The following is a 14498-nucleotide window of genomic DNA, read 5'->3' as shown; positions in this document are numbered from 1 at the left end:
GGTGATTATATTATAATCTGAGAGTTGTCTAATATATTGAAACAGATATTCTAAGAGGCAAATAATTTCATTTTACAGGCAAAACTCATTGGATAGTTATTAGACATTTTAAGTATATTTAGGTTAAATTAATAAACTCTAACTTTTATACTAGGCTAGAAATATGTACTTACAAAGGTTTTCTTATTCTTAGTCATATACGGGATCATAGTCATGTTATAGATTTGGAAAAGGGGACCTGAGCGTTTCAGGTGATGTTCAGTCTCAGATCTTTTAAGGCCCCAACTGCTTCCTTTATACAACATTCCTGTATGGTGCTCTGACTTAAATTGATTTTGTGACTGAAAGGATTTCGTGTTCTAGAATTCTCACTTCAGCTGATTATTTTCTAGAGTTTTAAATTGTATAGTAATTGATGCCCACCAACACTGAAACATCTTTGGGCAGCTCTTTGTAGTGGCTGTAGAATATGCAAACTGCTAGGCTAGGACAGTTCTTAGATTAGATGGACTGAATGGATAAAGTCATCCTGTTTGTTGTTGCTGTTCCTAAAATTTCTTTATAATCTCAGGGGCCATAAAATCACTTCTGTTGCTTGTTGGACTTCATTGTTGGTAAAGAGAGTTCTTGGGATTTAAGCTGTGACAGCAGTTCACTGATTACAGAGAACTATTTGTTTTGAACTCTGCCTTCTCATTGTATTTCCCATTACATGCATCCCTCATGGCTTAGAAATGCATGTGATGAGGAGAGGAAATCACTCATCCCTACTACATTGAACTGCCTCCCCCACCCCCGGAACCCCCGCAGAATATTATGAAGATTTAATTAGGAATGGAAATTTTTTAAAAACATGTCCATTCATACTATGGCTCCTTTTATATCAATTTGCTTACTAGTAGCAAGAAGGAAGACTAGATAATATACACATAATCCTGAGAGAGATCTTAGTGACTGTGAAACCCTGATGAAGAGAAAGGTGTATACCTTGTTGAATTTTGTTTTCAGTTTGTTCTTGTGGTAATAATAATGTGAGGAGCCTCCTTAATATCATTCTTTATTCCATTCAATGTACTTGTATCTCAGTAAGATACTTTAAAACTGATTCATTTTTCTCAATGCTGCAGGATCTTCCAGCTTCTCCTGAGTAAATGATTAAGAGTTAAATTTCTGAAACATAGGTGTAGATATTAAGAGCTGGAGGATCCTATAAGTGATACCTTGCCTTTCCCTACTTATGTTCAGAGCAAATTGAGAGAGACCCAAGAGTCAGGCAGTTGGAGACCAAATTGTCACCATTTTTACTCATTATGCTTTTTAAAGAATATGACCCATGTTAAAAAAAGAAAGAAAGAATAGACTTTCTAACACCGTAGACTAGAAAAAGACAGATTTACTCAGCCATAGATGGAGTTAGGCAGTGGGGGTTGGAGGAGGGTAATCTGGTTGACCTCAAAGATTCTTTAGAACCAATCCTGAATTTGGGAGCGTGGATGAGTTTGCTTTTGTGATACTTTGTTATTGACACATTAATGGTTTTCTTTTCCTTACAGGAGACAGATTTTGTTTGTTTTGATGTTGGAGGAGATGATTTTGATAATTATAACGTAGAAGAACTTCTAGGATTTTGGGAATTGTATGATTCTGCAAATGAAGATTCTGAGAAACCTATAGAAAAAGTGGGACAATTTCCTGAAGTCTCCCAGGATGTTGAACCTGAACCTAAACCAGTAGTAGCAAACTCACAACAAATTGAAAGTGCATTCTCAGAAAACACTGTGGATCTTGAGGAACAATTTTTGGCTCAGAAGAACCATCCTCATGCAGATAGTCAAACAGATAATGCTCAGGGTGAACAAACTTCACTTGAACTTTTTGAAGAAATACTACCAGATAAATTGAAAGTGCCAGAAAGTGAAAAAAACAAAACCAGCAACATTTCTCAGGTCTCAAACGAACAGGAGAAGACTGATGCTTATAAACTTTTGAAAAAAGAAATCAATCCTTATCTAGAAACCAAAGAAAACAAACAAGAAATGAATATAATTTGGAAGATTTTAAAGAAAACTGAAACCACAGCCAAAAGGGTAGACATTTCTCAGGTCTCAAACGAACAGGAGAAGACTGATGCTTATAAACTTTTGAAAAAAGAAATCAATCCTTATCTAGAAACCAAAGAAAACAAACAAGAAATGAGTATAATTTGGAAGATTTTAAAGAAAACTGAAACCACAGCCAAAAGGGTAGACATGATGGACAAGGAACGAGGTGATATGGAAATGGGAAAGGAGGAAAGTCCTCTGGCAGATGAGGCTTCTTTATAAATTTGACTGTATAGTTCAGTCATCCTTTAAATGGGATGAAAACAATTAACCCTCCCGTATCCTTGCCCAGTTGTTCTCATGGGCTCATGCCAGGACATGGAGGGCAGTGTTGACGTATCTGGAACTGTGTGCTGAGGGGGAGTGCTGATCATTGGGCTTAAGTGGGGGTAGATAGTGTCATCCATCTGGCTCAATGCATTCTTCTCCCTTGTAGAGATGCAGCCATCCCATGAAGATGATTTTCCTAAAGAGAACACAAATCGTCTTAATAGAAATCTTCATGAAGAGCCAAACCTCCTGCGTCATCATTTTAATATGAACCATCCTGAAGAGCCCAGCCTCTTGAATCAACCTGTGACTGAGGACATGGGTGTTTCAGAAGTGTCTCAGATCCCAAATACTGAGAAAGTAGACCCAGGTAAAGCTTGCCAATTTTTCTCTACAAAGTAGAGGCATTACCATAATAAAGGCTTTCAAGGATATTTGTTGCCAAAGGTACAAAATAGAGCAGAGAGTGATATAGGTACATGTGAGTTCAAAAAAAAAATATCTTAAGTGAGAGAAAAGCAAGAATAAAGATGACTAGAAATCAAAAATAGGCCAGAGACTGTAACTCACCTAAAAGCAAATGTTTAGGTATGACTAGCTTGTGTAAACCATTTACAACTAAAATATTTTTCTTCAAAGGCCTTATGCTCTAAAACTGTAGTTTTCAACCAGACCAACAGCACCAGAAACTCTAGGGGTGGGACCCACAATCTGTGTTTAGCAGGCCTTCCAGGAAAGTCTGGCCTAGTACAAGTTAGCTTGAATAATCACTGTTCATAGTCTCATAAATTCTGTGTTTTTCTTCCCTTTTCTTCTAAATGGAATATAATATAGCTCAAGTCCTGTTTTGACTTGCTTCCTGGACATGGTAATTAAACTTTTTCAAATGCAGTCAATGGTCCAGATCTTTATACTATATACTTACAGCAAACAGTACAGAACTGCAATCGATTTTAGATTGACACTTACGAATACTTCATCATAGTGCACAGTATCCAGTGGGAGATGAGAAACAATTTTTCAAAAAAATCCCCAATAATGGCATCAACAGCATTCTACTTTTGTGTTGCTCACTCTCATTTTATCAGTAAATTAGATGATGACTAATTGTTTATTTTAATCCATCCAGTATGGTGCTATGAAGCCATAATTACTGTATTTTGTGTTTTTAAAGGTTCTGGTCTGTAAGCATAGCTATAAGCATTATCCTGCACCAGTGCAGGGCTTGGCAGCACTGATCTGAACCTCCCCCCCACCATCTGCACACACAGAGTGTAGGAGAACTCATAGCAAGGGGGGATTCAGTTAATTTGAGAAGGAATAACATATGAGTTCTCCCATTTTCCAGAAGACATTGCATCCATATATGAACACTACTGACTTCTGAACTGTCTTTAACTCTATAAGGTTATGAAAATGAATCACGCACCATTACAATTTGTTATTTTCATGCTCCAAAACTTTCAAGAATAGGGAAAACTTGACTTACAAAATTAAGAATGAATTATTTCCCTGGCCTTTTAAGTTCCACCACAAAATGATGTCAATGACCTTTAATAGGTAAAATCTTCCCTAATGTCATTTAATGTGTCTCAGGTGCTGAGATGCTGAGCCAATGGGGCAGACTTCACCAGCAGTCAAATTCATAGACCAATAGTGAATGGAGGGCCTGGGGTTGTAGCTCAGTGGTAGAGCGCTTGTCTAACATATGAGGCACTGAGTTTGATTCTCAGCACTGCATACAAATAAATAAAATAAAGGTCCATCAAAAACTAAAAAAAAAAAAATTAGGCAAAAGCTTAAAAAAATAGTAGTGAATAGAATCTCAGGGTTGAGAAAGACCTTAGAGGCAACTGGTCCAACTTCTTAATAACTGCATGCTGGACTCCTGCTGTTTAATCAAACATACCCCAGGCTCATGTAACTCATACTGAAATTCCACCCCTACAAGCTCTCAAGTCTAACTGGAATTCTACCTCATTCACAGAGCCTCAATGCAGGTCTGTACCCAATTCCCTTTAGTCTCTCTTGGTACTACTGTGTTCTTTTTAAATAGTTGTCATCTGTCCATTCAATAAATAATTGTTGAGTATCTCTGCCAGGTGCCAGATACTGTGTTAAGCCTTGGCCCATTCCACCTGCAAATCTGCAAACCAAGACTCCCTCTCTTTCAGCTTTCCTAAAATTTTAAACACAAAGTTTCACCAGCACTAAATCCATGTTTTTTGAATGTGACCCTGTCTATATATCTCTGGTTTTAAAAATTTTCCTTGAGTAAATATTGTTCTGGTAGCAGTTGTATGGCCATGGAAGTAGTGGAGAGTAGACTGGAGATTGTTCATTTTATAATTGAAGGGTTTGACAGCTCTAATTAGGATTTTGAAGTTTTCTTCTCTGTTGTGTTAATTGTCTTTAGGAGAGCCACATATTCCAGGCACTGTGACTCATATATTTAGTGAAACACTCGATGAATATTGAAACTGAAGAGAGACAATTCTTATTCTATAGCATAAAATAAAATAGCAATTTCCCCTTTCAATTTTAGAGCTACTTATAACAGAAGGTACTCCTGTTGATGCTGCTGATACAGAAAACCAACTAGAGATAAAGGTCGAAGAGCCAGCAGATGCCACCCTTTTGGACAACATACTTTTCTTGTTATATTCATTCTTGCTTTATTTGTCTAAGATGGTAAGTTTGACATAGTTTCTTCAATTAGAATGTTGATTATTTATTAGTTTTTAAGTGGCTTCTGGTCATGAAGTGAAAAACTTAAAATGTCTTTATGAAAATGACTCTTGACCCTTTGAGTAGATAGCTCCTGAAACAAAAGCCATAGGGGTGTGGCTTTAATGGCTACTTGGTTTAGCACATGAGGAAGATTTGCTGTTTACCAAGGCTGGACATTTGCACACCTGTAAAAACTTGGTTCTTCCCCTCAGAACCTTTCATTCTGGCAGGGAGATAACAGCATTCACTTGAAACACAGTAAGATAATGGCAGAAAGAGAGGTATTTATTCGATGGTAGAACATTATTGTCCATAAATGCATTTATTATGGTTGGAAGGGTGATCAGTAAGGTCAGAAAGTGGTTGAGATGTGATTGAAGCACAGGCAAAAGGCAAACAGGAGTCTGACATGTGGTTTGTTGTTGATTAGACAGGCTGGGGTGGTGGGGGAAGCTGGCAGTCAGAAGAAATGTGTTCAGAGAAATGGAAACATGAAGAAAGGATATTTGGGGAGGGCAGGAGAATGTGAATAGTTGGTGTTGTAAAGTGTGAAGTTGGAGGGGGATGGGCCTGTTGGAGAGGCCAGCAAATCTTAAAGGAAGTCATGAGCCAAAGTAGCAGACCATTAATAGTGGGGATCCTTAGAAAGTTTTAAGAATGAAAGGAATTAGGTTAGATCTGTTTCTTAGAAAGAGTCACTTAAGGCTGATCTTTCTAAAGAAAATCATGATCCAAACAAGACATTTAATCTGTCTAGAAGCTTATCTAAGCATTTTAGGACTTACCTCCCCCCTATTGGTATTTGTTGATATTGGACTTTTAGAGTTTAATTATAGGAATGAGAAAGCTTTTAGAGGTTGGAGGATAAGATGGCCCTAGGGCCATTGTGACAGTAATCCTCCTCAACTGAAGTTGTTTCCTGTAGGTTGTGTTATTTCAAGGCTTGTGTAAGAAAGATGATGTTGTTGTTTTCCTTGTAAAATGTGTAGATTTTGAAGCCAGGTAGATCTGGTTTCAAATCCCAAGGTTATCATTTAGACGTGTGGGCAAATAACTAAACTTTTGAAAAAAGTTTTCCTCATCTGAAAAATGTAGATAATGCTTACTCCAATCATAAGAATTAAATGATTTGACAAGGTAAAATGTCTGGTGAGGTGTCTGGCATTTTGAAGGGTTTTACCCCTACACATGCCCTAATTCTCATGTAGACAGTCAGAAGGTGATATAAAGACAATGAATACCTGGGGAGGAAAGACCACCAGGGTGGAAAAGATGTGGTGGGGAGAAACAAATCATTTTTCAGTTGGCTCCATGTTTGTTCATGATGGTGGCAGCCACCTGGGTAAGGGGTATGTACGAGCCAGGCAGTTAGAATAATTATATTTCCAGTGATTAAAGCAGTCTTCTACAGTCATAATTTGATTATCAGAATGAATCAGCATCACTTGGAAAGTTAACAGCCTCATGATATGGGAAGGATTTCTTTATTCATATTTTTTAGGTATGCACAGAGCCCTCCTCTAGGTCTAGGTCAGGGGACATGAATGTGGTGCAGGTATGGTCAGTGATTGTACGGTGATAGGTAAGACATAGACGTGAGTGGCAAAGAAGAGGCACAATGTTAGGAGACTGATTTGAAAGGAGATTTCAAAAAGGCATTTTGATGGCCCAGTATGTACAGGACATTGTGTGAGGACTAAAAGAGTCTAACAGGTGTAAGGTATGATTGTGATTTTTGAAAGCCTTAAGAAAAGGACTTAACAAATATATGCAAAAATTATGAACAAGTCAATGTAAAATCTTAAACAAGTAGTATGATATCTGATAGGACTGGAGAGTAATAGGCTCTGATGTGTTTGGGAGATGTGCACCAATCAGATTCATTGATCAATGGAATCTTAGCAGAATCTTAGTGTTAGAAGAAACCTTGGAAGGCTGTTAGTCTAGTTTCTCACTCATTGCTGTTATTTTCTTTACTGTGGCCCTGACGAATAGTTATGAGGCCTGTACACCAGTATTTCCTAGCATGAGTCACTCTCTTACAAGGCTATATGTTCTTCTGTTGTCTAGTTCATCCTTGTATTGACTCCAAATTTTCCTCCACATGATTTCCTCTATAAAATTGAATTCTTTTCTACATAGAAATCCTTTAAATATTTGAAGTTATATCTTAATTTAAAAATTATTTTTAGTATTTTTATCATGGAAACTTTCAAATAAGAGCAGAGAGAATAGTAGGGAACTATAGGTAACCATAACATACTGTATATTTTAGAATACTAGAAAAAAAGATTGTGAAAGTTTTACCATAAAGAAATGATGTTTGAGGAGGTAGATATATTTAACTGATTTAAACATTACATAGTGTATACATGCATCAAAATGTCATGTTACCTACTTCAATAATTATAATGTTTGTTTCTATGTACTAGTTAAAAAATAAATTTAATTAGAAAAGCTTTAAAGAAAAGCATAGAGAATAGTATAATGAACCCACGGGCCATCACACAACTTAACAGTAATTCCTTGATAGCCAATATCAGTGAGTTTTTAAAATTTGTTCTAATTGGTTATACATGATAGCAGAATGCATTTCAATTCATTGTATATAAATGGAACAAAACTTTTCCTAGTTGTACACAACACGTGTAGTCCTACATGTACCTCGGGTAATGTGGTTCATCTCATTCCACCATCTTTCCTATCCCTCTTCCACCTCACCTGTCCTACCTCCCCTTTGCCCAAATTCCTCCATTCTTTCCATGCCCCTTACCACCCACCTCACCCCCATTATGGGTCAGCATCCACTTTCAGAGAGAACATACAGCTTTTGGTTTTGGGGATTGGCTTACTTCCCTTAACCTGATATTCCCATTCACCCGCAGATGCCATAATTTTTTTCTCTTTTAATGCTATAAGTAATATTCCATTTCATATATGTACCACAGTTTCTTTATCCATTCATCTGCTGAAGGGTTGGTTCCACAAAACTATGGAATACTTCACAAATGTGGGTTTCATCCTTGCTCGGGGACTATGCTGATTTTTTCTGTATTGTTCCAATTTTAGTATATGTGCTGCCAAAGCAAGCACACTCTGAGTTTTAACAAATGTAGATACCCATGTAAAAACTACCATAATAAAGATATAGAACAGTTTTTTTTTTCACTAGAAAAGGGGTTTCCTTGGGATCCTTCCCAGTGAGTGCCTTCACCACCTGTTCCAGGCAACCATTGATAACTTTTTTTTTTAAACTATAGATTCATTTTTCCTACAGTACTGTTTCATATATATGCCACTATAAGTGGACTCATATCTAGGAGTGCAATTGCCTCCTACGTTTAATGTATGTTTTTGTCTTATGTGATACTGTCAAGCCATGCTAAAAAATGACCACAATCATTTTATACTTCCACCAGCAATTTAGGAGACTTCCACTTGACTTCATCTTCACTAGCACTTGGGCCATTTTAGTGGGTATGTCTTTGTGAGTGTATTTCCTGATAATTAATGATATTGAGTGACCTTTTTTTTTCTTTTGAGATAGGGTCTCACTAACTTCCTTAGGCCCTTGATAAGTTGCCAGCCTCACACTTGGGATCTTCCTGCCTCAACCTGGGATTGATTGCTGGGATTACAGATATGTGCCATGATGCCAGGATCAAATACTTCTTCATGAGCTTGTTGACCATACTGTTTTTGTACGTCAACTCTCTCTGGCTAGCTGGAATCCAGACTTCTCCCAGCTCAGTGCCAACTGTGGGATTGGTTAGCTTATAGTTGTTCTTGGCACTCACAGGTACTGCTTAGAATGTAGCCCCAAACTGAAGACCACCTCCATGCAGATTTCTGTAACTCTTTTTCTTTGTGGCTCCCATGTTTCTGGTAGTTTTCTCTACATATTTTTGGCTGCTTAATCTCCTGGAACTCTGGTCTCTCTCTCCTCAGTGAGACTGTTGTGCCCCATTTGTGTTCCCCTTTTCAAACTGAGGTCTAGAGGGTGCCTCCAGGTAGAATGCTCACCTATTTGTTCTCCTGCTCTTAGGGGTGACAGTTGCATGTTCCTTGTGGCTTTCTATCTGAAAAATAGCTCTTTAAAAATCTTTTTTGACTGGGCATGATGGCACATGCCTTAATCCTAGTGGCTCGGGAGGCTGAGACAGGAGGATCACAAGTTCAAAGCCAAAAGTGAGGTGCTAAGTAACTCAGTGAGACCCTGTCTCTAAATAAAATACAAAATGGGGCTGAGACTGGGGATGTGGCTCAGTGATCAAGTGCTCCTGAGTTCAATCCCTGGTACCAATATATATATTCCAACTTTCTGGTTGCTTTCAGTGGGAGAACAAGTCTCATATAAGTTACTCTCTATTGATTTCTCCTTTTGTTGTAACTTTTTGCAATAATTGAAAAAAATATGTTTGTGGGACTTCTAGGATATATTGTAGTTTGGGTGAATAAATGACATCCCCCTGGTACAACAATTTAACCTGTTTTCTCTATTGCCTTTTTTTTGGTGGTGCTGGGGATTGAACCTCGGGCTCCATGCATTCTAGGCAAGTGCTGAGCTAACAACCTCAGTCTCTCTCTGTTGCTTTATATTTCTTGGAAATTGGTAGTCAGGTTTAGGTTCAATTCTGTTTCTTATGAAAATTTAATAGGAAATATTGCATTGACATCTGCATGTCCTCTCCTTTGATGTTGACTACTAGTCAACAGTGACCTTGGTGAGATTTGCTAATATATTACAGGTTGCAAAATAGCAATGGTCTGAATTGCTAGGATTTTTCTTTCTTCATTTAAAGGCTGGGATGCCTATACAAATAAAAATTTATGATTGATTATTCTTTCTTTTTTTTGGTACTAGGGATTAAACTCAGGGGCACTTGGCTAATGAGCCATATCCTCAGCCCTATTTTGTATTTTATTTATATACAGGGTCTCACTGAGTTGCTTTAGCAATTCACTTTTGCTGAGGCTGACTTTGAACTTGCTATCTTCCCTCCTCAGCCTCCCAAGCTACTGGGATTGCAAGTGTGTGCCACAGCGCCTGGCTATGATTGATTATTCTTTACACAGATATTCGGTTTGTATAGTTAAGGCAGGAGATAAACATTTGATTCCTTTTCTTCATTTAAACACTTTTCAGAATAGTAAGGTATTATTCTAGCATTATCAAATGATACCCAAAGTGGCTTTTGAAATCTTTTTAACTTTTATTTAAGAGTCAATATGATGTCATGCATTTAAAAATATTTGGTGTGTTTAATCCAGTTAGGAATAGTAATTGTTCTTATCTGATGCTCAATTTCTCCCCCTTTTTCCTTGTAGAAGCCTCTTTATCTTGGCTCCTGGGACCCTTTGCCACCACCTAGTGGTCATTGTTACCTGTTTCCCTTGCTTTTGAACTATGAGATGTTCCAAGTTCATCTTAAACATTTCCTATCCAGACCTTGAAGGAACTATTTCTCTAAAAGAACTTTGGTTTCTTTCAATCGGAAATGATATTTAGAGGCTACATTCCAAGTACTAGGATTGCTTATTGCTCAAATTGACTGTCATTTGTAAGCCATTTTAGTGAACAAAGCTCAGAAATATGTGGGGATTTTTGATCATGTCATTTAGATAATTCCCATGAAAATTCAGGATGTTAGAGAGATTTTACTTCACTTCATCTATCTTAGATTTGTGTTTTCTTTCTCTGATGTTGGAGTTCCAGTTTTCAATGACATAAATATAATTGTTTACAGTCTTGTGCCACTTAATGACATTTTGGTCATTAGTGCATAATAATGGAGCTAAAAAATTCTTGACACCTAGTATTTTTAATCTTTTTTGTGTTTTGATATGTTTAGATATATAAACATTTACAATGTTACAATTGTCTACAGAATTCAGTATAATAATATCTTATAGGTTTTTATCCCCAAAGCGATGATATACCATATATGAATACCTACGTGTGGAAATGGCTATATTTTCTAGGTTTGTATAAGTATACTCAATGATGTTTACACACTGAAATTGCCTAAGATGTGTTTCTCAGAATTTATTCCCATTATTAAGCAACACACGACTATATTTATGTTGTTTAAAATACTTTCAGGAATGTATTCCTGAAATGAAATGAAATTCTCTTGTCTTTAAGCTATATCCCACTAAGGTATGTTTGAAATAATTCATTTCTGTGGTTTGTCACCAACATGATATCACAGGTTGTTTCATTCTTGCTTTCAATATTTAGGTGTTAATTTTTAAAGATTTTTTTTATTTATTTTACAATTATTTAAATATTTAGAAGAGCCAAAGTTAATTTGTGAAAATAAGTTGTTTCTGTTTTCTGGTACTGGTGATTGAACCCAGGGCTCCTATCCACTGAGCCACATACCTAGGCTCTTTATTTTTTATTTAGAGATAGTTCTCACTAAGTTGCGTAGGGACTTGCTAAGTTGCTGAGGCTAGCTTTGAACTTGTGATTCTCCTGCCTGATTTTGAAAGAACTCTAGCTTTTGTCCCAGTTCTGTCTATCCTGATATTACTCTCTTTTATAGTTAACTTTTAAAATTTATTTCATTATGCATTCTGCTATTAAAAAAATAAGCAAATGAGAAAAGGGATATGCAGCTCAGTGGTAGAGCACTTGCCTACCACACAGGAGGCCATGTGTTCAATCCCCAGCACCATAAAAAGAAAAAGAAAAGCAAATGATTTTTACATCTAGCTATGATAGCTTTATATAGGTACTGGCTTCACCTTCCCAACTGAAACAACTAAAATAAATATGAAAAAAAACCCACAAACATATAAAATTTTAAGATCCAGTAACATTGAAGATCAAGCAACAAAGAATGATTCTGGAAACATAAAGAACAAATGCTATGAGCTCTTTAGTTGCCCCAGCTTTTACTATGTTAAGAGATTCCCAAGCCATGACAAAGAAGGGGAAGTCAGGCAGAACCAGAGGATACCATGAATTGAGAGATGGTGCTGAGATTCCAGGAAAACCAAAGTGACTAGAATTCACAGGGTGGAGTACCAAAAGAAGGTTGCTACATTGAGAGACAATTCTGGAAATCTGTGAAAGGCTCTCTGAGTGTTCAGCAGGGTATTGATCTGCACATAAGTGTGATGAAACTGCTTAGCAAGTCAGAGAAACCATCTTAAGTGATTAGAAGGAACAGGTCTTAACACAGGGACCAGAATAGCACCTGGAAAAAACTATCTAAGGAAGTTGGGTAGAATAATCAGAAGGGTGTTACCTCGGACTGACTATTACAATTTATGTCATACCTAACAAATATTCAGACCCAAGAGAATCAAATTGTTTCCAGTAATTTAATTGTATACGAAATATTAAGAATAGTAATTCGTAATGTATGGCATCGAATCAAAGCTTACCAGGCATGCAAAGAAGCAAGAAAAATACAATCCACAATGATGAGGAGAAGAATCATCCAATCAAAGCCAACTGAGAACTATCGGAGATGTTAGAATGAGGTAATGGCATTTTTTAAAAAGTCATTACTACTATATTTCGTGTGTTAAAAAGGTAAAAAGAGATATAGAAGATATATTTTAAGAAAATCAGACTTCTAGAGTTGAAAATATATGATAAACACAGTGGATGGGATTAATGCCAGAATAAGCATTGTGATGAAATTGTTAGTGAACTTGAGGACATAGCAGGAGAAGTACCCCAAATGAAACAGGGAAAATTTCTTCTGTTAAAGAAAAGTGAACCAGAGCATCAGTGAGCTGTGGGACAGTTTCAAGTTGAGCTATGAGAGGTATTCAGAAAAATATTTTAAGAAATGATGGCCAAAAATTTGTGGAAACTGTACATCTGCCGATCCAAGATATTAAATGGGACTACAATACAAAAAGCATGAATAAAGCTATATCAAGGTATATTATATCATAAATAAATTGCTCAAAACCAGTGATAAAGAGCAATCTTAGCAGTTAGAGAAGACATTTATGTAGAGAAGAACTAAGGATGACATCAGATTTCTTGTCAGAAATTAGGCATAAGAGAATATAGTGGAGTGATACCTTTAATATATTTGAAGAGTAATAATGTTGGCCAATAATATCATGCCCAGTGAAATATCTTTCTAAAATGAAGACTTGTACTGACATACAAGCTGAAAGAATTCACCTACACTTGCACCAAGACAGCAGATGGAAATAATGGAATAAAGGAGTAAAGAACACTGAAAATGGTGACTGTGTGCATAAATATTTAAAATAATTTTTCTTATTTGAACATTTTAAAAAGTCATTGACTGTTTAAAGACAAATATCAGTGTAGTATGGGACTTAGAAAACATGTAAAGTAAAATACATGACAACAGTATAAATCTCAGAAGGGTAGTAACTATTGTAACGTTCTTATTGAATATGTGAAGTAATATAGTATCATCTGAAGGTAGATTGTGACAAATTAAAGATGTATATTCTAAACCCTGAAGCACTAAGATTAGAAAACAGAGTTATAGCTTAATAAGCCAATAGAGGAATCACTAAAAATACCGATAGTGGTATTTCTGCAAAAGAAGACAGAAAGAAAAGAAAAAGAACAAAGAACAGAAGGAACAAATAGAAGATTATATTAAGCTTACACCTATGCACGGCAGTAATCCTATTAAGTGGAAAGTATCTAAATACATCAGTTAAAAACAGAGATTGTCATATTGCCTAAAGAAGCAAGACCCAAATAGATGTCTAAGGGAATAACACTGTAAATAGAAAGACACAAAGAAGTCAAAATTAAAATGATTGAACAAGGTATCTCATGTTAAACACTAGTCAAAGGAAATCTGGAGTAGCTACATTAAACCAAAAGAGGTTGTGGGGCAAAATATATCATCAGGACTAAAGAAAGTTATTTCCTAATGATAAACGAATCAGTCAAGATTATATAATAAACCTAAATGCTTGTACTTTTAATATTAGACCTTCAAAATACATGAAGTATCAAAATTGATAGAATTATGAGGAAAATGATGAATCCTATAGATTACATTTAGAGATTTCAATATCCTCTCCTCAGCAATTGGCAGAAAACGAAAAATAAAAGTAAGGTTGTAGAAAGTGTGAATGACATAATCAATCCATCCATTTGAAATTAATTGACATTTATAGAAAACCCCCAAGGAGCTTAGTGCACATGGAACATTTACCAAGATAAACTATATTCTGGATCTTAAAAAAATTATCAGTAAATATAAAAGTATTCAAAGTCAGGCAAAGATTATTCTCTGAACACAATAAAATGATAAATCAATAATGGAAAAATCTGGAAAATTCTCAAATATTTGAAAACTTAAGTGCCAGGCTGCTATCTGCTATCTATCTATATCTATATGTATATCTGTATCTATCTATCATATATATATA

At 36.1% G+C, this 14498-nt stretch overlaps 1 protein-coding gene and 1 non-coding gene across 2 annotated transcripts in view; one reads left to right on the top strand and one right to left on the bottom strand.

The window, feature by feature from the left end:
- Positions 1-1553: 1553 nt before the first annotated feature.
- The window catches only part of LOC144374390 (transport and Golgi organization protein 1 homolog), a gene marked incomplete at its 5' end in the record, with an annotated part of 38684 nt that continues 25739 nt past the window's right edge, over positions 1554-14498 (top strand). The window contains 3 exons of the mRNA XM_078037235.1: positions 1554-2268; positions 2539-2742; positions 4918-5063. Of these exons, the coding sequence (XP_077893361.1) occupies positions 1554-2268; positions 2539-2742; positions 4918-5063 (1065 nt within the window). The remainder of the gene's footprint in view (positions 2269-2538; positions 2743-4917; positions 5064-14498) is intronic.
- Positions 8089-8195, bottom strand: LOC144374405 (U6 spliceosomal RNA). Its single transcript, XR_013433811.1, has one exon. It is a non-coding gene; the product is annotated as a U6 spliceosomal RNA (small nuclear RNA).

The sequence above is a fragment of the Ictidomys tridecemlineatus genome, unplaced genomic scaffold (assembly GCF_052094955.1).
Source record: "Ictidomys tridecemlineatus isolate mIctTri1 unplaced genomic scaffold, mIctTri1.hap1 Scaffold_67, whole genome shotgun sequence".
NCBI lineage: Eukaryota > Metazoa > Chordata > Mammalia > Rodentia > Sciuridae > Ictidomys > Ictidomys tridecemlineatus.
This window is presented reverse-complemented; position numbering and strand designations above follow the sequence as displayed.